Source organism: Phascolarctos cinereus, unplaced genomic scaffold (assembly GCF_003287225.1).
Source record: "Phascolarctos cinereus isolate Bilbo 61053 unplaced genomic scaffold, phaCin_HiC Scaffold_1;HRSCAF=81, whole genome shotgun sequence".
NCBI classification, from domain to species: Eukaryota; Metazoa; Chordata; class Mammalia; order Diprotodontia; family Phascolarctidae; genus Phascolarctos; species Phascolarctos cinereus.
The window spans coordinates 196,709,517-196,730,801 of NW_027555514.1; the positions used below are offsets into that span (position 1 = coordinate 196,709,517).

At 38.6% G+C, this 21,285-nt stretch overlaps 1 protein-coding gene across 1 annotated transcript in view; it reads left to right on the forward strand.

The window, feature by feature from the left end:
- Window positions 1-21,285, forward strand: part of CACNA1C (calcium voltage-gated channel subunit alpha1 C) — a 1,008,001-nt gene that overhangs the window by 702,654 nt on the left and 284,062 nt on the right. The window contains 1 exon segment of the mRNA XM_078156118.1: window positions 6,022-6,180. Coding sequence (XP_078012244.1) covers window positions 6,022-6,180 — 159 coding nt within the window.

The window sequence follows — 21,285 nt, forward strand, 5'->3', positions numbered from 1 at the left end:
AACCAAAGAGCACATGCATTGGACTCTGTCATTTTCAAATCTCAACATGGAAACCAAACCCCCAACATGAGCGGATTTCACCTACTTTCTATTCTGTAAATGGCCTTGTTACTCCTTTTTCTCCCATTTCATCTGAAAGTGACTTAAAAGATTCAGTCTGGGGGTTGGGGGACAGTAATAAGAAATTTAAAAGATGAAGTCCACAGATTTCCCCTTTGCCTCTATCCAGCAACACTGCTGTAGAGTAATAATGAACATTTTCTTTCTACTCTCATTAATGTTCATCTTCATTTATCCTCAGTATCATTCTCCTAAAGTCATTTCCCAATCCACACCTTATTTCACCTCTAGAGCCCTGAGCTGAGCCATTCATCAATGATGTGAAGCCTTTTGAAAACACAATGACGTATACTGTGTTCCCTGCATAATTATCTATTATGGCAGAAGACTTTGACTGGTTATGAAAGCCTCTCTTCTCATGCCTGACTCCAGGGGGCAGAGCCAAGATGGCAGAGTGAAAGCAGTGACTTGCTTGAGCTCTCCCCCAAACCGCTCCAAGTACCCGATAAAAAATGGCTCTAAACAAATTCTGCAGCAGCAGAACCCACAAAAAGACAGAGTGAAATAAATTTCCAGCCCAAGACAACCTGGATGGTTGATCAGAAAGGTATATCGAGGGCTGGGAGAGGAACGCAGTTCAGCGTGGGCACGCAGGCCACAGGGAACCTGGAGCAGGCCTCAGAGGGCTGAATCACGGGCAGCTGTGGCAGTTTCCAGACTCCTCAATCCACGAATGACAAAGACAACTTAGAAGGTCAGTGGGAAAAGTCTGGTTTTTTCAGTGACAGAAGAACTAGGTCAGAGCCAGTTCCAGAGCGCAGAGAGCTGCGGCAGTGGCTATGTCCTGAGCTTCCGGCCCACAGACTGAGGGGGAATCAAGTGGCTGATCAGAGAGGGACTGCAGGGATCTCTTTGCTGGTGCTGAGGTAGGAATCTCTTGCTTTGCCCGTGTGTGGATCTGGGTCACAGTTCTGGGTGGCGGTCCTGGGGTGAGGAGGAGCCCTGGCGAGGTGGAGCTTGTAGTGGTGGTGAGGAAGAAACCCTCCTCACAGTTCCAATACAGAAAAGACTGCTTGTGGCCGGTCACTCAAAGACCAGAGCACAGGCCAGGAAAAGAGTAAACACCTCGACCCTTATCATACCACCTTGGAAGAACTGAAAATTTACAGGTCCCTAGAAGTATCTCTGAAAACAGCTATACAAACCCCTGAAGCTTGGGACAGTACATTCTCCACATTGGAAGCAGACTTTTACCTTAACAAAGAGTTTAAAACTCAAGTAGTTGGCTGGGATCATGAGCAAACTCGCAAAAAGAGTCAGACTATATTATCTTACTTTGGTGACAAAGAAGATCAAAACATACAACCAGAAGAAGACAACAAAGTCAAAGCTCCCACATCCAAAGCCTCCAAGAAAAATATGAATCCTCCCAGGCCTTGGAAGAGCTCAAAAGGGATTTTGAGAAGCAAGTAAGAGAAGTAGAGGAAAAACTGGGAAGAGAAATGAAAGTGATGCAAGAAAATCATGAAAAACAAGTCAACAGCTTGCTAAAGGAGACCCAAAAAAATACTGAAGAAAATAACACCTTAAAAAATAGCCTAACCCAAATGGCAAAAGAGGTCCAAAAAGCCAATGAGGAGAAGAATGCCCTAAAAAGCAAAATTGGCCAAATGGAAAAGGAAGTCCAAAAGCTTACTGAAGAAAATACTTCCTTAAAAATTAGAATAGAGCAATTGGAAGATAGTGACTTTATGAGAAATCACAACACAGTAGAACAAATCCAAAAGAATGAAAAATTAGAAAACAATGTGAAATATCTCATTGGAAAAACAACTGACCTGGAAAATAGATCCAGGAGAGAGAATTTAAACATTATTGGACTATCTGAAAGCCATGATCAAAAAAAGAGCCTAGACATCATCTTTCAGGAAATTATCAAGGAAAACTGCCCTGATATATTAGAACCAGAGGGCAAAATAGAAATTGAAAGAATCCACTGATCTCCCCCTGAAAGAGATCCCCAAAGGAAAACTCCTAGGAATATTGTAGCCAATTTCCAGAATTCTCAGGTCAAGGAGAAAATATTACAAGCAGCCAGAAAGAAACAATTCAAGTATGGTGGAAACACAATCAGGATAACACAAGATTTAGCAGCTTCTACATTAAGGGACCACAGGGCATGGAATATAATATTCCGGAGGGCAAAGGAGATAGGATTACAACCAAGAGTCACTCACCCAGCAAAACTGAGTATAATCCTTCAGGGGGAAAAATGGTCATTCAGTAAAATAGAGGACTCTCATGCCTGACTCCATCCAGTTAGCCACAGACAGCCTGAGCTTTGTAAAGGCTCTTCATTTTTTCACCTTCATTGGTGGTTTCTTTCTTTATCCTTTAAGAAAAAAATAGGAAACCAGGCCAGTGGGGCCTACCTTATTTAGATCCTCTGGAAACTCTTCTGAACCTGGTAATTCCAAGTAGGACTCTAGAAGGGATTCAGGCATTAGTCCAACCAAGACCACATTTTTAAAAGACCAAAGAGGAAAGTAAAATCTCAGTGCTAAATTAGTTCCATGTCTGCCTTATCTAAAGAAAAGCTCCTACCCCTTCAATAACTCATGTAGAATATCATTTCTAAGTTCCTTTAGACCAGGACTGTTTGACTTGCTTAACCAGGGCCTTTCACAGAGTTAGTGCTTTATAAATACTCATTTAATTGAATTGAATGTGTAAGAAATGTGAAAAATCACAAAAGTCTAAGTTTGAGTACTAGCTTTTCTACTTGCTACCTATCTATCTTTGGTAAAATCCCATAAATTCCTTATGTCCTATGAGGGGTTTGAACCACTATCTATAAGGACCCTTCTAGGTTAAAACTCTTATTTCAAAACATATAAATAAGAGAATTACTGTGATTAGGCAACTATAGGACAACCCCAAGGAGGGGCTATGAAACACTCTGTCAATATGCATTTATTAAGCACCTTAGGCACAATACTAGTAGCTGGGAATAGGAAGACCAGCCACATTCCTTACATTCCATTTAGGGGGAGGTATTAATATAGATAAAATATATAAGAAATAAATACAAGGTAATGGGAGAGGGCACTAGCGGACGGGGAAATGAAGAAAGTCTTAATGTTAAAGGTGGTACTTAAGGTGAGTTGTGAATTCTCAAACGTGGAGATAAGGGAAGGCATTCCAGGTATGTGGAAGATGGAAGGATGATACTTGAAGATGAACCCCTGATATCTTATCTGAAAAATCCCAGTAGTTTTATCTAGTCTGATATTTTTTCCTAATGTCGGAGCTTCTCCCCAAAGCAGTAAATATTATTTGCCTTGTAGTAGGCACCAAAATCAAAACTAAAAATAATAGTAACAGACAAAAATATTAGCCATAACATAATACAACATCAAGAAGCAACTGATTTCTGTGGTAAAGTACCAGCTTTGCCAATCAAATAACAGCTGCTTGGCATCCCTCCTGCTTGGCATCCACAGCAGATAGCTTAAACATGAATGTCATTCGTAGGATTTAGAGAAAAGCCTTTAGAAATTGTGCAGGTCAAATAACTAATAATTAAGGAAATAGGGGTTCAGAGAAAAAAAGTGACTTGCCAGAAATCACCCAAATAATGAGGAACAGAGCTAAGACTCAAACTCAGATTTCCTGCCTTCAAATCCAGAGCTTTTTGCCCTGCTCCAATCAAGATATGAAAAATGTACTGACAAGCATTACTCAGAAATGTTTAGGGCACTACAGGCAGCTGAAATGCATCACAGGGGATACTTTTGTATGGCCCTAGCTGTCTGCTCACTTCTCTCTGCTGCCAGAAAGGTCTTGCGTGCCTCCCTACTGTTATATAGTGGTGTTAGGTGCTCTCCTTGCTCAGTTAGCCCTTCATAGCCAAGCCCATGAAAAAATCCACCTCACCGCCTGGCCACCTCCCCTCTTCCCTTCCTCGCCTTTTCCCTCATTCCCTCCTCCCCACCTCCCCTTCTATCTCCTCCCCTCAGAAAGCTGTCCACCTTTTGTACTCTCTGTTTTCCTGCCTCAGGATAGCAGCCACTCACAGCCCTTCAGTCCCACAGGCAGTTTTCTCTGGGGTTTTTTCTCTTCCACCCTCCCATGAATGACAATTAAACACTTTCTGCTGGCAAACACCTCAGAAAGTTGCCATGTTGCTAACAGTTTGCAACTTTCTCAGTAGCTCCACTTACTTTAACACTAATGCTTGTACAACTTGCTAATTAATGGAATCATTTGAATCTGAAAACATCTTGTTTTAATAGGAGGCTACAAAGCATTCTCAGTAAATTCACCAGTAAAATCATTCCATCTTTTTTCCCCTTCCTGGCTTGGTTTAATCACTAGAAAGTATGCTTCTAATTAGCCTAACAAATCCTGCTCCACCAGGTATGACTTAAGCCTCCACTCTAAGGCAGTGCTTTTAGAAAAGACCCTTGATCTATCCAAAAATGCCTAGACTGATGAAGGAAATCAGGAAGGAGGTAGGTAAAAGAGATGAGCCCACACAGAGATATTTCATATGCCATTTCCAGGGATCAGCAGCTTGATGTAATGGAAGTGTTATATTTGGAGTTAGAAGGCTTGGGCTCCAATTAATAGAAGAATTTCCAAATGTAACAATTGTGTTATGTGAATTATTGGACTATCATTGCACCATAAGGAACAATGAATATGACGATTTCAGAGAAACATGGAGAAATATGTGAATTGTAAAGTGAAGGAAGTAGAACCAAGAAAACAAACTATATAGGGCAGCTAGATGGTGCAGAGGATTGAGCACCAGCCCTGGAGTCAGGAAGACCTGAGTTCAAATCTGGCCTCAAATACCAACTGTGTGACCCCAGGCAAGTCACTTAACCCCAGTTGCCTAAAAAAAAAAAAAGAAAGAAAGAAAAGAAAAGAAACTATATGACTACAATAATGTAAATGGAAAGAAAAAAACAACAAAAATTGAATGCTGTGTCATTGGGATATCCAAACTTGGTCCTGAAGAAGACATGAGAAAATGGACTTTCCTTTCTCTTGATACAGAGCATTACATATACTGTCAGACTCAGCTGATATGTTAATGAATTTTTTATTTCTTTTTTTCCCCTCATTCTCCCTTGTATTCTTTGTTACAGGGAATTATTCTCTGGGTTGGGGAGGTGGGAAGGAAACATTTGGAAATGAAGGTGACATAAAATCAAAAGATATCAATAATTTTTTAAGGAGAAGATTTGGACTCTAGCTGCACATCTGTTACTTACTAGCTATTATATGACCTAGAATAAGTCATTCTTTGAGCTTAACTTTCCACATCTGCAAAATGGGGCAAACACATCATGGTATAATGAAAACAGAACAAAACTCTGTACCTGATATCAGAGGCTCTGGGTCCAAGCTCTCTGACTTAGGACAAATCATTTTTAGAGCCATGCTGTCCTCAGCTGTACGATGAGAATAATACAGTAGCATGGAAGCGCCTTAGCACAGTGGTTTGCGTGTTCATCATTTAGCCTGATCATGTGGCCAGAGCACTGGCTCCTACATCAGAAGACCTGGGCAGAAGAATCCTACCTCTCACACTTTTTGGGTTACTTTGGGTAAGACACAACCTGTCCAGATCTCAGTTTTCTCATCTACAAAGTGAAGAATTTAGACTAAATGGCCTCGGAGGTGCCTTCTAGATCTAGGATCCTATGAAAGGATTTTTAACTTAAAAAATGAAAAAAATAAATTTTGTCCAATCTATATAAGCCATGACGACCGAGGAGATAATATACATAACATCATAGCATTTAGAATTGGAAGGGGCCTTAGAAATATAGGACACCCTCATTGTACAGATAAAGAGATAGACTGAGACAGGCTAAGTAACATAAAGACCTTTAGAGCCATGGCAATCATTCACTGTGAGTTATCCATGTTATCATTCTCTCATTGCAGGTCTACAAGTGGTTTTAAATTCCATCATCAAGGCCATGGTTCCGCTGCTGCATATCGCCCTGCTTGTGCTATTTGTCATAATCATCTATGCCATCATTGGGCTGGAGCTCTTCATGGGGAAGATGCACAAGACTTGCTACAATCAGGAGGGTTTAACAGGTAATGAGATATGGAAAAAAATAGGGTGCCATTCACTAGTGAAAGGGTGTACTGGTGCACTGCTATCAGAGCTTTGAAGAGAACGGGCAATCCCTTGGAATTTTAATTTGGAATTATTCAAAAAAAGTGACTTAATCCTTTGACCCAGCAATTTCCCATCTATACTCCTAGAATATAAAAGACTGAAACAAAAATCTCATCTACATTAAAACATTCCTGGTAGCATTATTTATGTCAACGAAGAAATGGAATCAAAGTGAATGTCCTCAGACTGGGGAATGACAGGGGAAAAAAAAACATGGAATAGGAATGTAATTAAATATTATAGGGAATAAGATGAATTCAGGGAAATGTGAAATTTGCATGAACTGATTAAGGGCAAAATAGGCAGAACCAAGAAAACAATATAAACAGTGATTACAACAATATAAGTGAAACATCACAAAAAGTAAGTTGAATTTTGAATAATGGAAAAATAAATAATGGCCCAGAAAAGAGATTCCAAGTGCCTCTCATGACAGAATGATGGGGAACTACAGGAACAAATTACATACATTGTTAGACACAGTTTCTATATTTGTTTTCCCTTAATTATTTTTCTTTGTCATAAGGGATATACAATGCTTGCCCTTGGGGTTCACTTTATAAAGCTAGATTCACAGGCTAGTACTCAAGAAGCTATTTATTCCTTCCAAAGGCTTGCAACTAGGACACATTTCCCCAGTGTAAATTATGGGGCCTGGGTTATGGCCTTATAATTCAGTTAGGCTTCCCATAGGGATGGATAGTACCTAAGAAAAAGAGATTAACGGACTTTTCTAGCCTGTTCTGCTTCTTTACAAAAAACAGAACTAATTAAAACAGTAAAAAGTAATAAAAATTAGAAATTATAAAATAAAATCATAAGTTAGCCAGTATTGTTAATCAAACAGTATACTTAAACAAAATTTGCAATTAAAATGAGATTGAAAGAAATATGAAAGAAATCATTGATCCTAAGAACAATCATATCAATTAATCAAAAAGCATTTACTAAATTGTAGAGTTTTTGGACTCACTCTACCAGACCAAGGCTGGTTACATCTCCTCATAGCATTCTAAGGGTACCCGTGAGGGTTCCAAATGTGTCTTTCTCAAATGCTATTGGCTCGAACATCCGTTCTGGTATTCCTCATCCTTTACCAGTGAATAGTGCCCCAGTTCCATTTAACCAATTAACATCAATTAGCTTTTACAAAAAGATGTTTACTTTGAAGATATAGCCAGAACAGAAGTATAAACGTTTTCCCCCAATACTTGGGAGCACACTCTCTCCTATATTACCTTGATCACTAAAGAGCATGGATTCATACTTAATGTAGTTTCTACAAAGTATTTGCCCACCCATTTGACTTCCAAATAAGCTATGGCCAATGGGAAGAGAAGTCTGCATCTCTGCTGCACTGGGCTAAGTAGGCTGCTCAGGATTTTTCTCTTCACCTTCTGGCTTTCAGCAAATCCCAGTACAGGCTCCAGCAATGGACTTGAGCTCCCAAAGTTGTAGCCATCCTCGATCTCCTTCACCTAAAATAGAAATGAATAGATGCAAAGTCGTGGGTTACATGTTGCCCTTGCCTCTCCCCATCCAAAAATTTTCGGTGTGACTCTCTCTTCAAGCACCACTAGGGAGGAAAAGGAAAAAAAAAATACAATAGCAAGCCTCTTGCTTTGACTGGTATTTTGAATGCACCCCATTTCTGTCTACACAGCCAATCAATCGACTATCTCTTCATGACATAGTCAGTCAAACGGGCCTAGTTACAGAATGTCTTCACACACTCCAGTTTGGGTATAAAGGTTCTTCTTTACGCATTATCATGCCTTTCTAGAAGCAGGCTCCTCAGTCTCTTCCTTAGGGGTATTAAATCACCCCCTCACTGCTTCCGCCCCATTACAAAGTGAACACTGTGAGCTAGAGATGCAAATACCAAAAATAAATAAACAATCCCTACCTTTATTGAGCTTAAGATAATAGAATTAGAGACTTTTAGAACTAAAAATAACCTTAGATTTCATCTTGCCCAACTAGAGAGGTGAAGTGCCTTACTTGCCCATGGTTACATAGCAAGTTATTATCCCCTAATCTTTCACTTGTGTCATCACTGCTTAATCAAATGCTGGTTTTACCCAGATAAGAGTAGAACACTTTATAATTTAAGAGTCAAAATGTTCCCAGGGCATGTGTACAACATTGGCATCTGGGGGTGGTGATATAGTTCAACACCAAAATCCCTTGCAGGTGGCTTTTCTAATCTAACAACAACTTCTCCCTTTAAAAGCCTGGAGGTTTCATTTACCCTTTTTCTCTGAACTGAAGGGATGAAACTAGATGATCTCCAAAGTCCCTTTCTGTTCTAATCCTATGAGCTCACAAGGAGCATTTATTCAGGCTCCTTGCTTTTTCTACTGCTCTGTACATGAACGGAAGCAAAAAGAGAAATCTCATAAACACAGTGCAGCCCCTTGCTAGCAAAACAAATACTTGTTTCTGGCCCTTTCACAGCCAGAATAAAGCTTCTCTTCACCTGCCTCTTCAACCTTTTCCTTTTCCTATTCAGGAGACCTCTTTTGCTTCTTCCCTCATAATCATTACTGCTTAAATAGCTCAGTCATTAAACTCTTTCCTTAGTTGTGCTTCCACTCTGATGCTCAAAATTTTCCACAAAAGGCTTTCTAAAAGACTTTGGCATCACAAAATTAACAGCTGATGCTAGAACACAACTTTTAAAAAATTTATTTAAACAGAACTTAAGGATTTAAAACAGTATGCTGGGAAGAGCTTATCAAATTATTTGTATTACCAAACTTAGGCTCTTTAGTTATATATGATCTTAGTGGTTAATGTCTCAGGGATTTTCCTATCTGAAATTGAAATGAAGTCCCATTTATTTCCATTTATATCAGTTACCTGTGATTACATTAGTATGGGAACCCCTTCTATCAATGCAGATTATACAGTGGATGGAGTGCCAGGACTGGAGTCAGGAAAACTCATCTTCCTGAATTCAAATCTGGCCTCAGACACTTACTAGATGTGTGACCCTGGGCAAATCACTTAAACCTGTTTGCCTCAGTTTCCTTATCTGTAATATGAGCTGGAGAAGGAAATGGCACACCACTCCAGTCTTTGCCAAGAAAACCTCAAATGAGGTCACAAAAAGTCGGACACAACCGAAACAACTGAACAACAACTCAAAGAATTATCTGAACCTTAAAGATTTTAAAAGACATGCATGGTCATATAGCTCGTGTCAGAGGCAGGATTTGAACCTAGCTCTTTCTGCTTACAAGTCTAGAATTTTGTCCATTAAGCCATGCTTCCTTGTACCTATCCACTTAAAACTACATTTTCTTCATGCTATCCTAAGGGATATGTTCCATTCAGCCTTTGTATTTTGGAAGTCAATGACATTATTTACACAAATCACTTTTCTGGGCCTCATTTCCCTTATCTGTAAAAGGAAGATGTTAGATTAGATCATCTGTTTGGACTTTTCAAGCTTTTGTTACTCTATGAAAGAATAGGATCATTCAGAATCAGTCCAAAGTGTACTGTTTGGTTTAAATGATCTGGTTAGACTAGCTGCACAAAATAGATTAACTAGCCAATTTTTAGGGTTCCAATTCACTTTATTCAATAATGATAATAATTGCAATCATGATCTGGATTTGTTTGTTAAAATAGAAGCATTTATGACAGCAGTTGAGGACTAGAGTTTTGCCACCAGAAAATTAGAGAAGGGATCCCAATTGTAATGATCAACGTAAATTATACAAGAAAATAATAGAAATTATGCAACACATCATTGCAGGCCATAAAAACTTAACACCTACCAAATAACTAGCAAGACATGACTAAAATTATACTTCAGAAACTCACTATCTTTCATGGTCAGGGAAACAAAATTCCCCAAACCACAGTCCTCAAAATGCACCTCAACCGGTAAATGGAACTGGAACTGAACCATTATCACAGATTGTACTGTTGCCTATAATCTCTAAGACATACTTTGATTCATAAAATATTCAGAATGTTTTAAATAAATGTCACCATACTAAATATTCAGATTTTCTAAGCTGCATGGAATGAAATGCTTTCAAAATATAGAGACCTAGCAAAAGAAATCCAAATCATATGGGAACTGGGTTCAATACATATCATTCCTCTTGTCCTATCCACTACTGGACTTGTACCAAGGATTCTTTCAGTTACCCTAATTAGGATAAATTGACATATTACTACATTGATTTAGCTAGAAAAAGCAGTTATTTTATTCATCTATGTAATAATCTCCCGAGCAGTCAATCAATAACAATTTATTAAGAGCTTACAATGTGTAATGTGAGGTTAAACAAACAAATAAACCACAGTTCCTGCCCTCAAGGAATTCACATTCTAATCAAGGAGACAACTTGTAAACAACTGTGTATAAACAAAATATATACAGGATAAAATAGGAGGTGATCTCAGAGGCAAGATATTAGCAGTGGAACCAGGCAAGGCCTGCTGGGCCCCCCATGGTAGGATTGGAGTTGAGTGTTGAAGGAAGTGAGAGGAGCCAAGAGATGGAGGTGAGGCCGGACAGTTTTCAAACATAGGGGACAGCCAATGCAAAAGCAGAGAATCAGGAGAAGTGTCCTGTAAGAGGAACAGCCAGGAAGTCAGTGTTTCTAAGCCATAAGAGTTTGGGAAAGAGGTTAAGGCTGGATAAATATACCTGAGAATCATCTGGATAGAGGTTATAATTGAATCCATGGGAGTTAATGAGATCAGCAGGTGAGATAGTAATGAGGGAGAAGAGGGCCCAGGACAGATCCTTGGAGAACTAACCCCACCAAGGCTTAGCAAGCATGAAGAAAAAAATCCAGTAAAGAAAATTGAGAAAGATCTGTCAGACAAGTAGAAGGAGAGCCAAGACAGTATCCCTGAGAGGAGATAAAGCAAGTTAGTTAACAAGCATATATTAAATGCTTACTCTGTACCAGAAATTGTTCTAAATGCTGAGAATACAAATAGCAAAAAGGAAGACAGTCTCTGTCCTCAAGGAGCTTACTTTCCAATGGGGAAGATAACCCATAAAATGAAGCTGAAAAGCAGGAGAGGAGAAGGTGTGGGAGAGTTTAGAAGCATGGAAGAGTCCAGAGAAGTGCTGATGGGAAATCAAGAGATGTCTGGCTTGGGCCCCCTTCTTAAATGGAGGTGGGAAGAGTCCTCCACTCTCCAGTCTGAGGATAGGGTCCAAGCTTTTGGAGGGTGTGAGTTTGTAACTTGTGAGGTTGAAGTGAACTTCCAGGGTAAAGAGTTTTCTGGGACATGATGGAAAAATCCAGAGGAGTATACAGACTGATTGATTGTTCAGGTTTTATTTTGCTTTTTCAGTCATATCTCACTCTTTGTGATCCCATTTGGGGTTTTCTTGACACAGCTACTGAAGTGCTTTGTCATTTCTTTCTGCAGCTCATTTTTAAAAATTTTTTATTAATTTATTTTGATTTATCAACAATCACTTCCTTGAGCTTTTGAGTTTTAAATTTTTCTCCCCCTCCACCTTCCTCCCAAAGACAGCACACAATCAGATATAGGCTTATACATATACATTCCTATTAAAAATATTTTCACATTAGTGATGTTGTAAGGAAGAATTAGAATCAATAGGAGGAACCACCAGAAAGAAGAAACAAAACAAAACAGAAGGAAAAAATAGCAAACAGTATGTTTTGATCTGCATTCAAACTCCATATTTCTTTCTTTGGACGTGGATAGCATTTTCCATCATGAGACCTTTGAAGATGTTTTAGATCCTTGCATTGTCTCCATCTCATTTTTATAGATGAGGAACTGAGAAAAACAGGGTTAAGTGACTTGCCCAGGGTCACACAGCTAGTCGATGTCAGAGGCCAGATTTAAACTCAGCAAGATGAATCTTCCTAACTCTAGTCTGGCACTCTGTCCACTGTACCACCTAGCCACCCTATATAGACTAATAGGAAATGAAAAGGCTAGTCAAGTAGGAAGAGGATCAGTAAAAGGCCATTAGATTTAACAATTGTGATGGCAGAAAATAAAGAGAAATTAAGAAGCCTCTTGATGAGGAGAGTGTAAAAGCTGGCTTGAAGCTTAACATCAAAAAAACTAAGATCTTGGCAACTGGTCCCATCACTTCCTGGCAAATAGAGGGAGAAGAAATGGAAGCAGTGTCCGATTTTATAATCTGGGACTCAAAGATCACTATAGATAGTGACTGCAGCTATGAAATTTAAAAAAATCTTCTCCTTGGAAGGAAAGCTACAGCAAATATGATGGCATACTAAAAAGCAGAGACATCAGTTTGTGGATAAAGGTCCATATAGTCAAAGTTACGGTTTTTCCAGCAGCAAAGTTTGGCTGTGACAGTTGGACTATAAGGAAAGCTGAGTGCCACAGAATCAATGCTTTCAAATTGCAGTGCTGGAGACTTGAGAATCCCTTGGACAGCAAGGAGGTCAAATGCCTAAAAAAAGTAATTCAGGCTATTCACCAGAATCTGAAGCTGAAGCTGAAAAACTGTGGCCACATAATGAGAACACAGGACTCACTGGAAAAGGACCTAATGTTGGGAAAGATTGAAGGCAAAAGGAAAAGAGGGCAGCAGAGGATGCGATAGCTAGATAGTGTCATGGAAGCAATGAACATGAACTTGGACAGATTTTGAAAGATAGTGGAGGATAGAAGGTCCTGGCATGCTATGGTCCATGGGTTCACGGAGTCAGACATGACTGAATGGACAACAACAAAAGATTTAGCAATAAAGAGATCATTGATCACTTTGAAGAAAGCAGTTTTAGTTGAATGATGAGGTCAGAGCCAGCCTGAAGAGTGTTTAAAAGACAGTGAGAGGAGAGGAAGTGGAGGTACTGATTGTAGACAGCTTTCTACTAAATTTACATAAAAGAGAAATAATGACATAGCTCATGGTGGATGAGCGAATCAAGGAAGGATTTTTTTTAAGGACAAGGAAGACATGAGCATGTTTGTAGGCAGAACAGAAGTAGCTAGTGGATAGGGAAAACATTAAATATGAAAGGATAATAACAGGATAGCAACTTGTCCCATGTTTTCTCCATTTGAATTCCATTGGACAAGATGAGAACTTTTTTCTATAATAAAAATAGTGGTAGTAGCGGTAGCATTAGTAGTAGTGATCGATTTTATATGATACTATATAGTATTTATGTAGGTACTTTGATATTTATGTAGGTACTTTAGAGTCTACAAATCACTCTGCGTATTTTATAGCCCTGAAAGAAGTCTAGGACCACACAAATATAAGGTTTTTTTCTCCATTCATGGTAGAGAAGCCACTGTTTTTCCCTTTTTTATAATTTTAAAATTAATTCATCATCGCACAGAAGAAATCCAAATTAATAATCAATTAATCTGATTAAATTGATTAATTAAAATTTAATTAATTAATATTTACCTAGATTAAATTCTTTGATAGAATGTAATCTCCTTGAGGGCATGGAGCATTTCAATTTTTTTTTGGTTTCCTCCTCACCAAGAACAATATATGTATGTAGTTCTTAGTAAATGTTTATCATTTGACTTGGATGGCCATTTTTTTTTTGAGGCAATTAGGGTTAAGTGATTTGCTCAGGGTCATGCAGGTAGTAAGTGTTGGAGGCTAGATTTGAACTCAAATGCTCCTGGCTCCAGGGTCCCTGCTGTATCCACTGTGCCACCTAGCTGCCCTGATTGTTCTTTTAAAAAAAATTATACTTTTTTTCAACATTAATTTTTAAAAATTTTGAATTCCCAATTCTTTCCCTCCCTCCAGCCACTGCCCCACCAACTGAGAAGATAAGCAGTATATATCAATTATACATGTTAGATCATGAAAAATTTCCATAGTAGCCATGTTGCAAGAAAACTAGTCTGGAAAAGGATATGCTTTAATCTGTACTCAGAGTTCATCAGTTCTCTCTCTGGACATAGGTAGCATTTTTCTGGATGAATCCTTTGGAATTGTCTTGGATTGTTGTACTGATTAGATCAGCTAAGTCTTTCACAGTTGACCATCACTATAATATTGCTGTTACTGTATACAGTGTTCTCCTGGTTCTGCTCATTTCATTTTGCCTCAGTTCATATACATCTTCCCAGGTTTTTCTGAAACCATCCCTTTTGTGATTTCTTACAACATAATAGTATTCCAACACAATCATATGCCACAACTTGTTCAGCCATTCCCTAATAGATGGACATCAAATGACCATTCTTATTCTTTCTTTCTTTATTTTATTTTTAGGCAGTTGGGGTTAAGTGACTTGCCCAGGGTCACACATCTAGTAAGTGTCAAGTGTTCGGTCTGAGGCCAGATTTGGACTCAGGTCCTCCTGACTTCAGGGCCAGCACTCTACCCACTCTTCGACCTAGCTGCCCCTGAGTGACCATTGTTAATAATAGTTTTCCTTCTTGACATTAGTCTAGTACCTGCTTATATTCCTTTTTGTTAGATAAAACAGTTCTTTCCTTGCTTAAGTTCAGCAGCCTTGTCTAAGGAATTACCAGACCCTTATTTTCCATTCATGTTCAAATTCTTACTGGCTTGTTGCTTGATTATCTGCATCTAAACATATAGGCCTATGCTAATTCATGTGAGTCCATACAAAGATCTATTTAGCAGCCACATTATTTATTCTTTAAGATTTTTAATAGTTCAGTGGTAGATAATGATGTCTCCTTTACCACCAAGCAGAGGACTTGCCTATGGTCTCGTGCTATGGAAAATGCAGTTTCTCTGTCCTGTAGGCAAAGACTACAAGTTTGACAGGCACTTCCACCCCCACCATTGTCCCCGTTATCTGTTTGGTTTTTTAAGGCAATTGGGGTTAAGTGACTTGCCCAGGGTCACACAGCTAGTAAATATCAAGTGTTTGGTCTGAGGCCGTATTTGAACCCAGGTCCTCCTGACTTCAGGGTCGAGGCTCTATCCACTGCGCCACCTAGCTGCCCCCCACCCATTATCTGTTTTGCAAAAAACACATACCACTAACAAAAGAGTTGAGAGTGTGAATGGTTCATCTCTGCCCATCACCATTAATGGGAAACCAGCTCAAGTCAGTGTCTTGTGAAAAGGAAAACCCCTTTAGAGTTTTTTCAAACAATCAACCCAAGATATTTCTCCCGTGAGATCTGTCAGGAGGCAAGCTCCATACCATTTGTCACTTAGGATATCACACATAATATTTAGGACCACAGTTCATAATAGTGAGAAGAACTGAGGGGTATCCTACATATTGCCTGCCCCAAAACAGAAAAGCTCAGCAGATTGGAATAGATCAAAGATCTCAAAAAATGTTAGACCCGAAAGGGCATTTAGAGAAAATCCAGTCTGACCCTTTCATTTTAATGATGAGGCTTACTGTAGGCTTTTAACCTTTTCCTTCAAAGAACCTCTCTCACTTCAGAGCTTTGAATGTGGGCACTCATTTGTCTCCAAGTTTCCCGACCTGCCATGTAATGCTAGTCTGATGACTTCATGCCTAGCTTTCCAACAAAAGAACTATATTGCTAAATCATCTTAATGATTAAAACTAATTAGGAGAAAGACATTCCAAAAGGCTTGGATGTGTTCAGCACAGTAGAGGAGTACACACCAAAAATCTGCAATCCTCAGAATCACGGACAGTGTGGATTCGAGAATTTGGAGAATTTATATATGTGTCTCAGGTGCATAAGGTGGCCACCCACATTGAAACACTTCACACTACTCCACCTACTCACTCTCTGGACTAGCTTGCTCATTTTAACCTGCTCTCACAGTGTTACATCTAGGTTCCCAGAGAAGGACAACCTTGTGGTTACATTCAAACTTTCTCAAAGTCCTAGAAAGAACCCTGATGTGAGCAAAATATATTCCCTCATTTGTCACTATTCTACTCAATACCCCACCTGTGTGCCTCCATTTACATGAAACCAGCTACTTATAAATATGACCCTTGTAGATCTGAGATATAACCATTTACTTAATAATAAAACAAAATAAATGATAGGTACTCATATATTAAAGAAAATTCGGGAATAAATACATTTATCAAAATCTACATATAAACCTAGATTCTCCCGTCAGTGTTTTCAGTATTGATAGGAGAAAGTGAGCACACTTATAGTCACCTTCCAGGAAGTACATGGGTGAGAAAAGCCCATGTCTTAAGGTAACTCACAACTCTGGAACTGTAAACTTTGATGTCTTCTTTCTATCTCAGGAGCCGTCCATAGAAGTTCCATGATAAACATAGCTTTCACGTAAAACATATGCTTCCACTGATAAGCTAAGTTGATCCATGATTTACTTGAGTCAGACCTCTCTAGACATGACATCTCAGCCAACATAGAAAACACTAGGTGTTCTCTGATTTTCTGCTTTAAAACTGTTCCTCTGCTCAACTGAACACACTCATCAATAGCAACTGAATATATTAGAAGTGTCAAAACTGTGGGCCACACTGCAGCCAGAACCAGACTAAAATGTAATTGGGAATGTATAACAAAATACATAAAAATAAAATAGAACATAAATAGTGTTAGTATGTGGTTCTCTAAGTCAATATGGGTCCCATGGAGATCCTGATGTATGGTTCAATGATCCTATTTCTATTTTAATTTTACACTATTGGTATACATCACTTAGAATTTCAAACTTATCTGATATGGTTCTGAAATTTTTCCTTTCACCTTTCTCTCCTCTTATCTTTCTAGGTTCAGACTCTGGGTCCTCTTTGCAAAGGATCCCACTTTAGCTTAAAGTTAGTAAACAAATTCTTGTCTTCTGTCTTTAACCAGATAAATTACATTCATCCCATATGAATAAGTTTGGTGACTATGTTTCCAATATGCTTCAGTTTGTCACATTCAAGAAGTATTGACTATTTGTCTCAGAACTGAATCAGAGTAACTGACTCCTAGAATTCTGAACAGATAACTCAGCAATAAACTCCTTCACATGAAAAAGCAATACGTTAAAGGGACAGTATCTACCTTTATACTAGAACTTTTAATGTTGGATTGTAGCTTGAATATACCATAACGATGACAAGACATTTTATGTATGGAATGAAAGATCAAAATATTATGGTTGATACATATGTAAAACACTGAAAGAACAAAACAAAATTGAAAAATAGAACTGGATTGAATTGTGAAATCAACCAGTTCAGCTCCATCACTTTACAGATGAGGAAATTGAGACAAAGAAGATAACACAATTTTCTATAATTAGTATATGGTAATTACCCCATATCCTACCAATTCCTCAAGAACATTCTATAGACTATGAATTTTATATGTTGATGAGTTTTAGACACATAGGTTTTCAATTGTCTTCTGGGGTTATAAAGAAATTTATGGGATTTGAAAGGCAAACTCTTTTTCATCCATCTATTATTTTCTCCTAGTCATGAGTGAAAATGAGAACTGAAGTACAAATTCCTCCTTCATCTTCATCTCTAAGGCAACTTAAAGATGCCTCTTCTATTCTCCAAAACATTTATCATCATATGCTGGTACTTTTTGTTGAGAGCACTTAAGTTATTTTCTAATCATTTGTTGGTGCTCTGTGCCACCTCTGAGTAGATTTTAGAAGACAATAAGTCTCCCTAAGATCATAAACAAGTGGTTTGCAAGAACCCAGAAATGAATTACCTTCATTACATTCCTTTCTTAGACCTATGGCCTGAAAAAAGTAGTTGGATTTGTCCATTCTTATTTCTTCTTAGTAAACACCAAATTGCTTTCTCTTGGAATTCCATTTTCCTATTGATATTAACTACATTTTAAAAAATTCTTTTCCTGGTATTTACTTTCATTATTTTAGTCATATTTAGAATTTCAGTTGTACTTTCCAGGAGACTAACAGTGAAATGGTGCTATTCTGTCCTTTTCTGTTTTCATACCCAGGAACCTTGTGTTTGTGTTTTTATGTCTTCTACCACTACCCATCCGTTTCCCCCAACCCCAACCCCATGCTCTTACTTTCATCTTTGGGATGTATGCTTCTTGGGGGCCAAAAACAAAGTTTACTTCATATTTAAAATTAATCTCTCCATACCCTGTGGTAGATGTTGCAGGGACCTGCTGATTTGTGTGTTCACCTTTTTCAAGTGTTCTCTTTAGTGCTTTTTATAGATACCTATTTTTACAAGATATTCATTGCTTCTTAATTGTTCCCAAAGCTTTTTTTATTGTTGCCTGTGAAAGATTTAAAATAGCAGAGCAACATTTGAGCCTCCAGATCATCTTTATGGATATCAGCTCTTCCTCACTTACTAATGAAGTGATTTTCTTTCCCATGTGCCTTTCTTTTATGTTTTTTGTGATAGCCCTACATGTTCTCATCATCATTGGACACTTCATGTTTGGCTGACCCTCTCACAGGATGGTTTCAAACATCATACTTTTCTCTGGGTTTGGCTCATTTACTCCAACCTGCTCTCTTACTAACATGTATAAATTCCCAGAGATAGAATTCCACCATATGGTTATGTATTCAAACTCTCAGGCTCTGAGGAATAACCCTGTACTCACCACTCTAATTCTTGAGCCTCCCTGATGCATTTTCTATTTGTACAACCAGTCATTCACAATAAAAAAAAAACATTTAGATATAGCCATTTCCTTAACAATAAAGAAAAAGAAATAATAATGTAAATACCAATATATTAAAGCAAATATATAAAATATATCACAATACACATATAAACGTAGATATGACTCTCCCACCAATCCACTCCCAACTAATTCACTGTAGGCACACAGCTGTAGGAACCTGGCAGGGAAGAACGTGAGGGAGAAAAACTCATGTGCTTAAGGTAACTCACAACACTGGACTACAGGCTTCAGTGTTATTGGTTCATTAAAGTGCTTCTCATCACTTGATGGAAGATCGTCAGCTTTCCAACTGGGAAGATTCTCTTTCCTTCTGTGAATATTCATCACCTTTAAAAGGACATTATAGAAAGAGTTAGCCCTAGCTGTTCTGTTTCAACTAGAGTTCTGCAAAGCTCATCAGACTGGCCATTTCTGGGCTGTAAAGCGCAGCCAGTTATTTACTCATCCGGATGTCACATTGTCCAGTAAGTGTGGAGTTCACAGCAGCACAGCTCACCTGTACCTAAGTAGCTGCAAAGCCCTCTCTGCTTCTCCTTCTCAAGCCAGAGGTGGCAGCAGAGAACAATAAACCCTTATGAAAAGCTTCACCTTTCTCCAACTCTAGATGGTGCTGAAAGGCAATTACAATCATTGGAGATTAAGTCAATTCTGCTACCTAAACTGATGGCTTACAATTAATCCAGTGTACCCCCAAGTGCATCATCTTTGTGATGTCATTGGTCCTCTTCAAAAAGCGAAGGACGAACAACAACAACAGCCAAAGCAGCTTTTGAGTTAGTCCCCTTGCTGTGTCTTCAGCTCAGGTTCCTCCTCTGGTTCCTAAGCTGTTCTTTTTCTATTTCCTGTGGCTTAAATAGGAGCCTCCTGACTCAGTGACTCACCTTTTACTTTAAAAATCACAACTCCCCAGATTTCCCTTATCACAGTCCTTGTAAAATATATCAATTTCCAAATATATGATTTCTCTCTTTTTTAAAGTTTTACTATCTTTTACCCTAAAATAGTCTGTGAAAATGGGCTGACATACTCATCAAGCTCTGAAGTCTTCGCTGTAGTCTTCGATTTCTGGCGCCCTTGAAACTGTGTCTCTAGGCAATCATATTTCCTTAGTATCTAATTGATAGAAGATCTTTCTCTGCTCCTTTGCAGCATAAAACTGTTTCTACACAAGTAAGACACACCTCCCCACTGTTCACAAAGAAATCCAAGATCTCACATGTATACCATGGAACATTTTATTTCCAATACTGTACAAATCCTATATGAAAGCTATGTTTCTTCATACACACATAGTAGTAGCATATATTAAAACAAATAGGCAGCTAGGTGGCACAGTGGATAGAGTATCTGGGTGGAGGCAGGAAAACCTGAATTCAAATCCATCCTTAGACACTTACTAGCTGTGTGAGCCTGGGCAAGTCACTTAACCCAGTTTGCCTTAGTATCCTCACCTGTAAAATGAACTGGAGAAGGAAATGGCAAACCACTCCAGTATCTTTGCCAAGAAAATCCGGAATGGGTCACAAAGAGTCATACACGATCGACAACTGAACAACAATATTAAAACAAAGTTCTTTTTCTACTCCTATTAAATATCAAAATATTCCTCTAAAACAGCAGCATCCTTTGACAATGTAAATCTCTTCCTTTTTACACGAAACATTTTATTTTGTCTCTTTCATTATGAAAAGTGCTGCATTTGTCTTAAAGAGTCAGCAGTTCAGGTGCACGTGTGTTCAGAAAGGACTACCAGCTCTGATGTGTGGGCTTGCTGAGCGCTTTTCAGGGCCACTCATCCGTCTTTGATGTCTACCTTCATCCTAATGTCATCTGTGGCTCCAAGAAGCTGTAGTATGTGCAGTGGCCACACCCCAGTGAAATCATCTAGGCAAACAAGCCAAACCAGACTGAGGGTGACTGACAAGCCCCAAACCTGTAGATGAGTTAGTCTAACCCAAGCATGTGTAGACTCCTCCCAGCAGAATGGGAGGATGAGAACAATTGGTTCCAACAGCCATGAAAAGAGGCCGAAGCAGGAAGAAGCCAACGTCATTTACTGCGTCCCAGGCCATTGCCAATTATCTTGACATTTGTCTCACCATTGAACTTTGAGGAAAGAGTGAGGCTGAAGACTTTGTGACTCTGCCTTACTTAAATCTAAGTCACATGCAAGTCAAGACATCACCTTGTGATGTCGTTGGTCCTTTTCAAAAATGAAGGACAAACAACATCTTATATAGGTAAACTCTATCCTCCACATTCTCCTTATCTGTTAGTTTATTAATCTTGTGAAAAAAAATGAAGTTAATCTAACATGACCTGTTCTTGATGAAATTATGCTGGCTCTTAAATCACCACTTCCTTTATACATGTTTGTCCACCTTCTTTTAATTATCCATTTGGGAACTTTTCTAGGA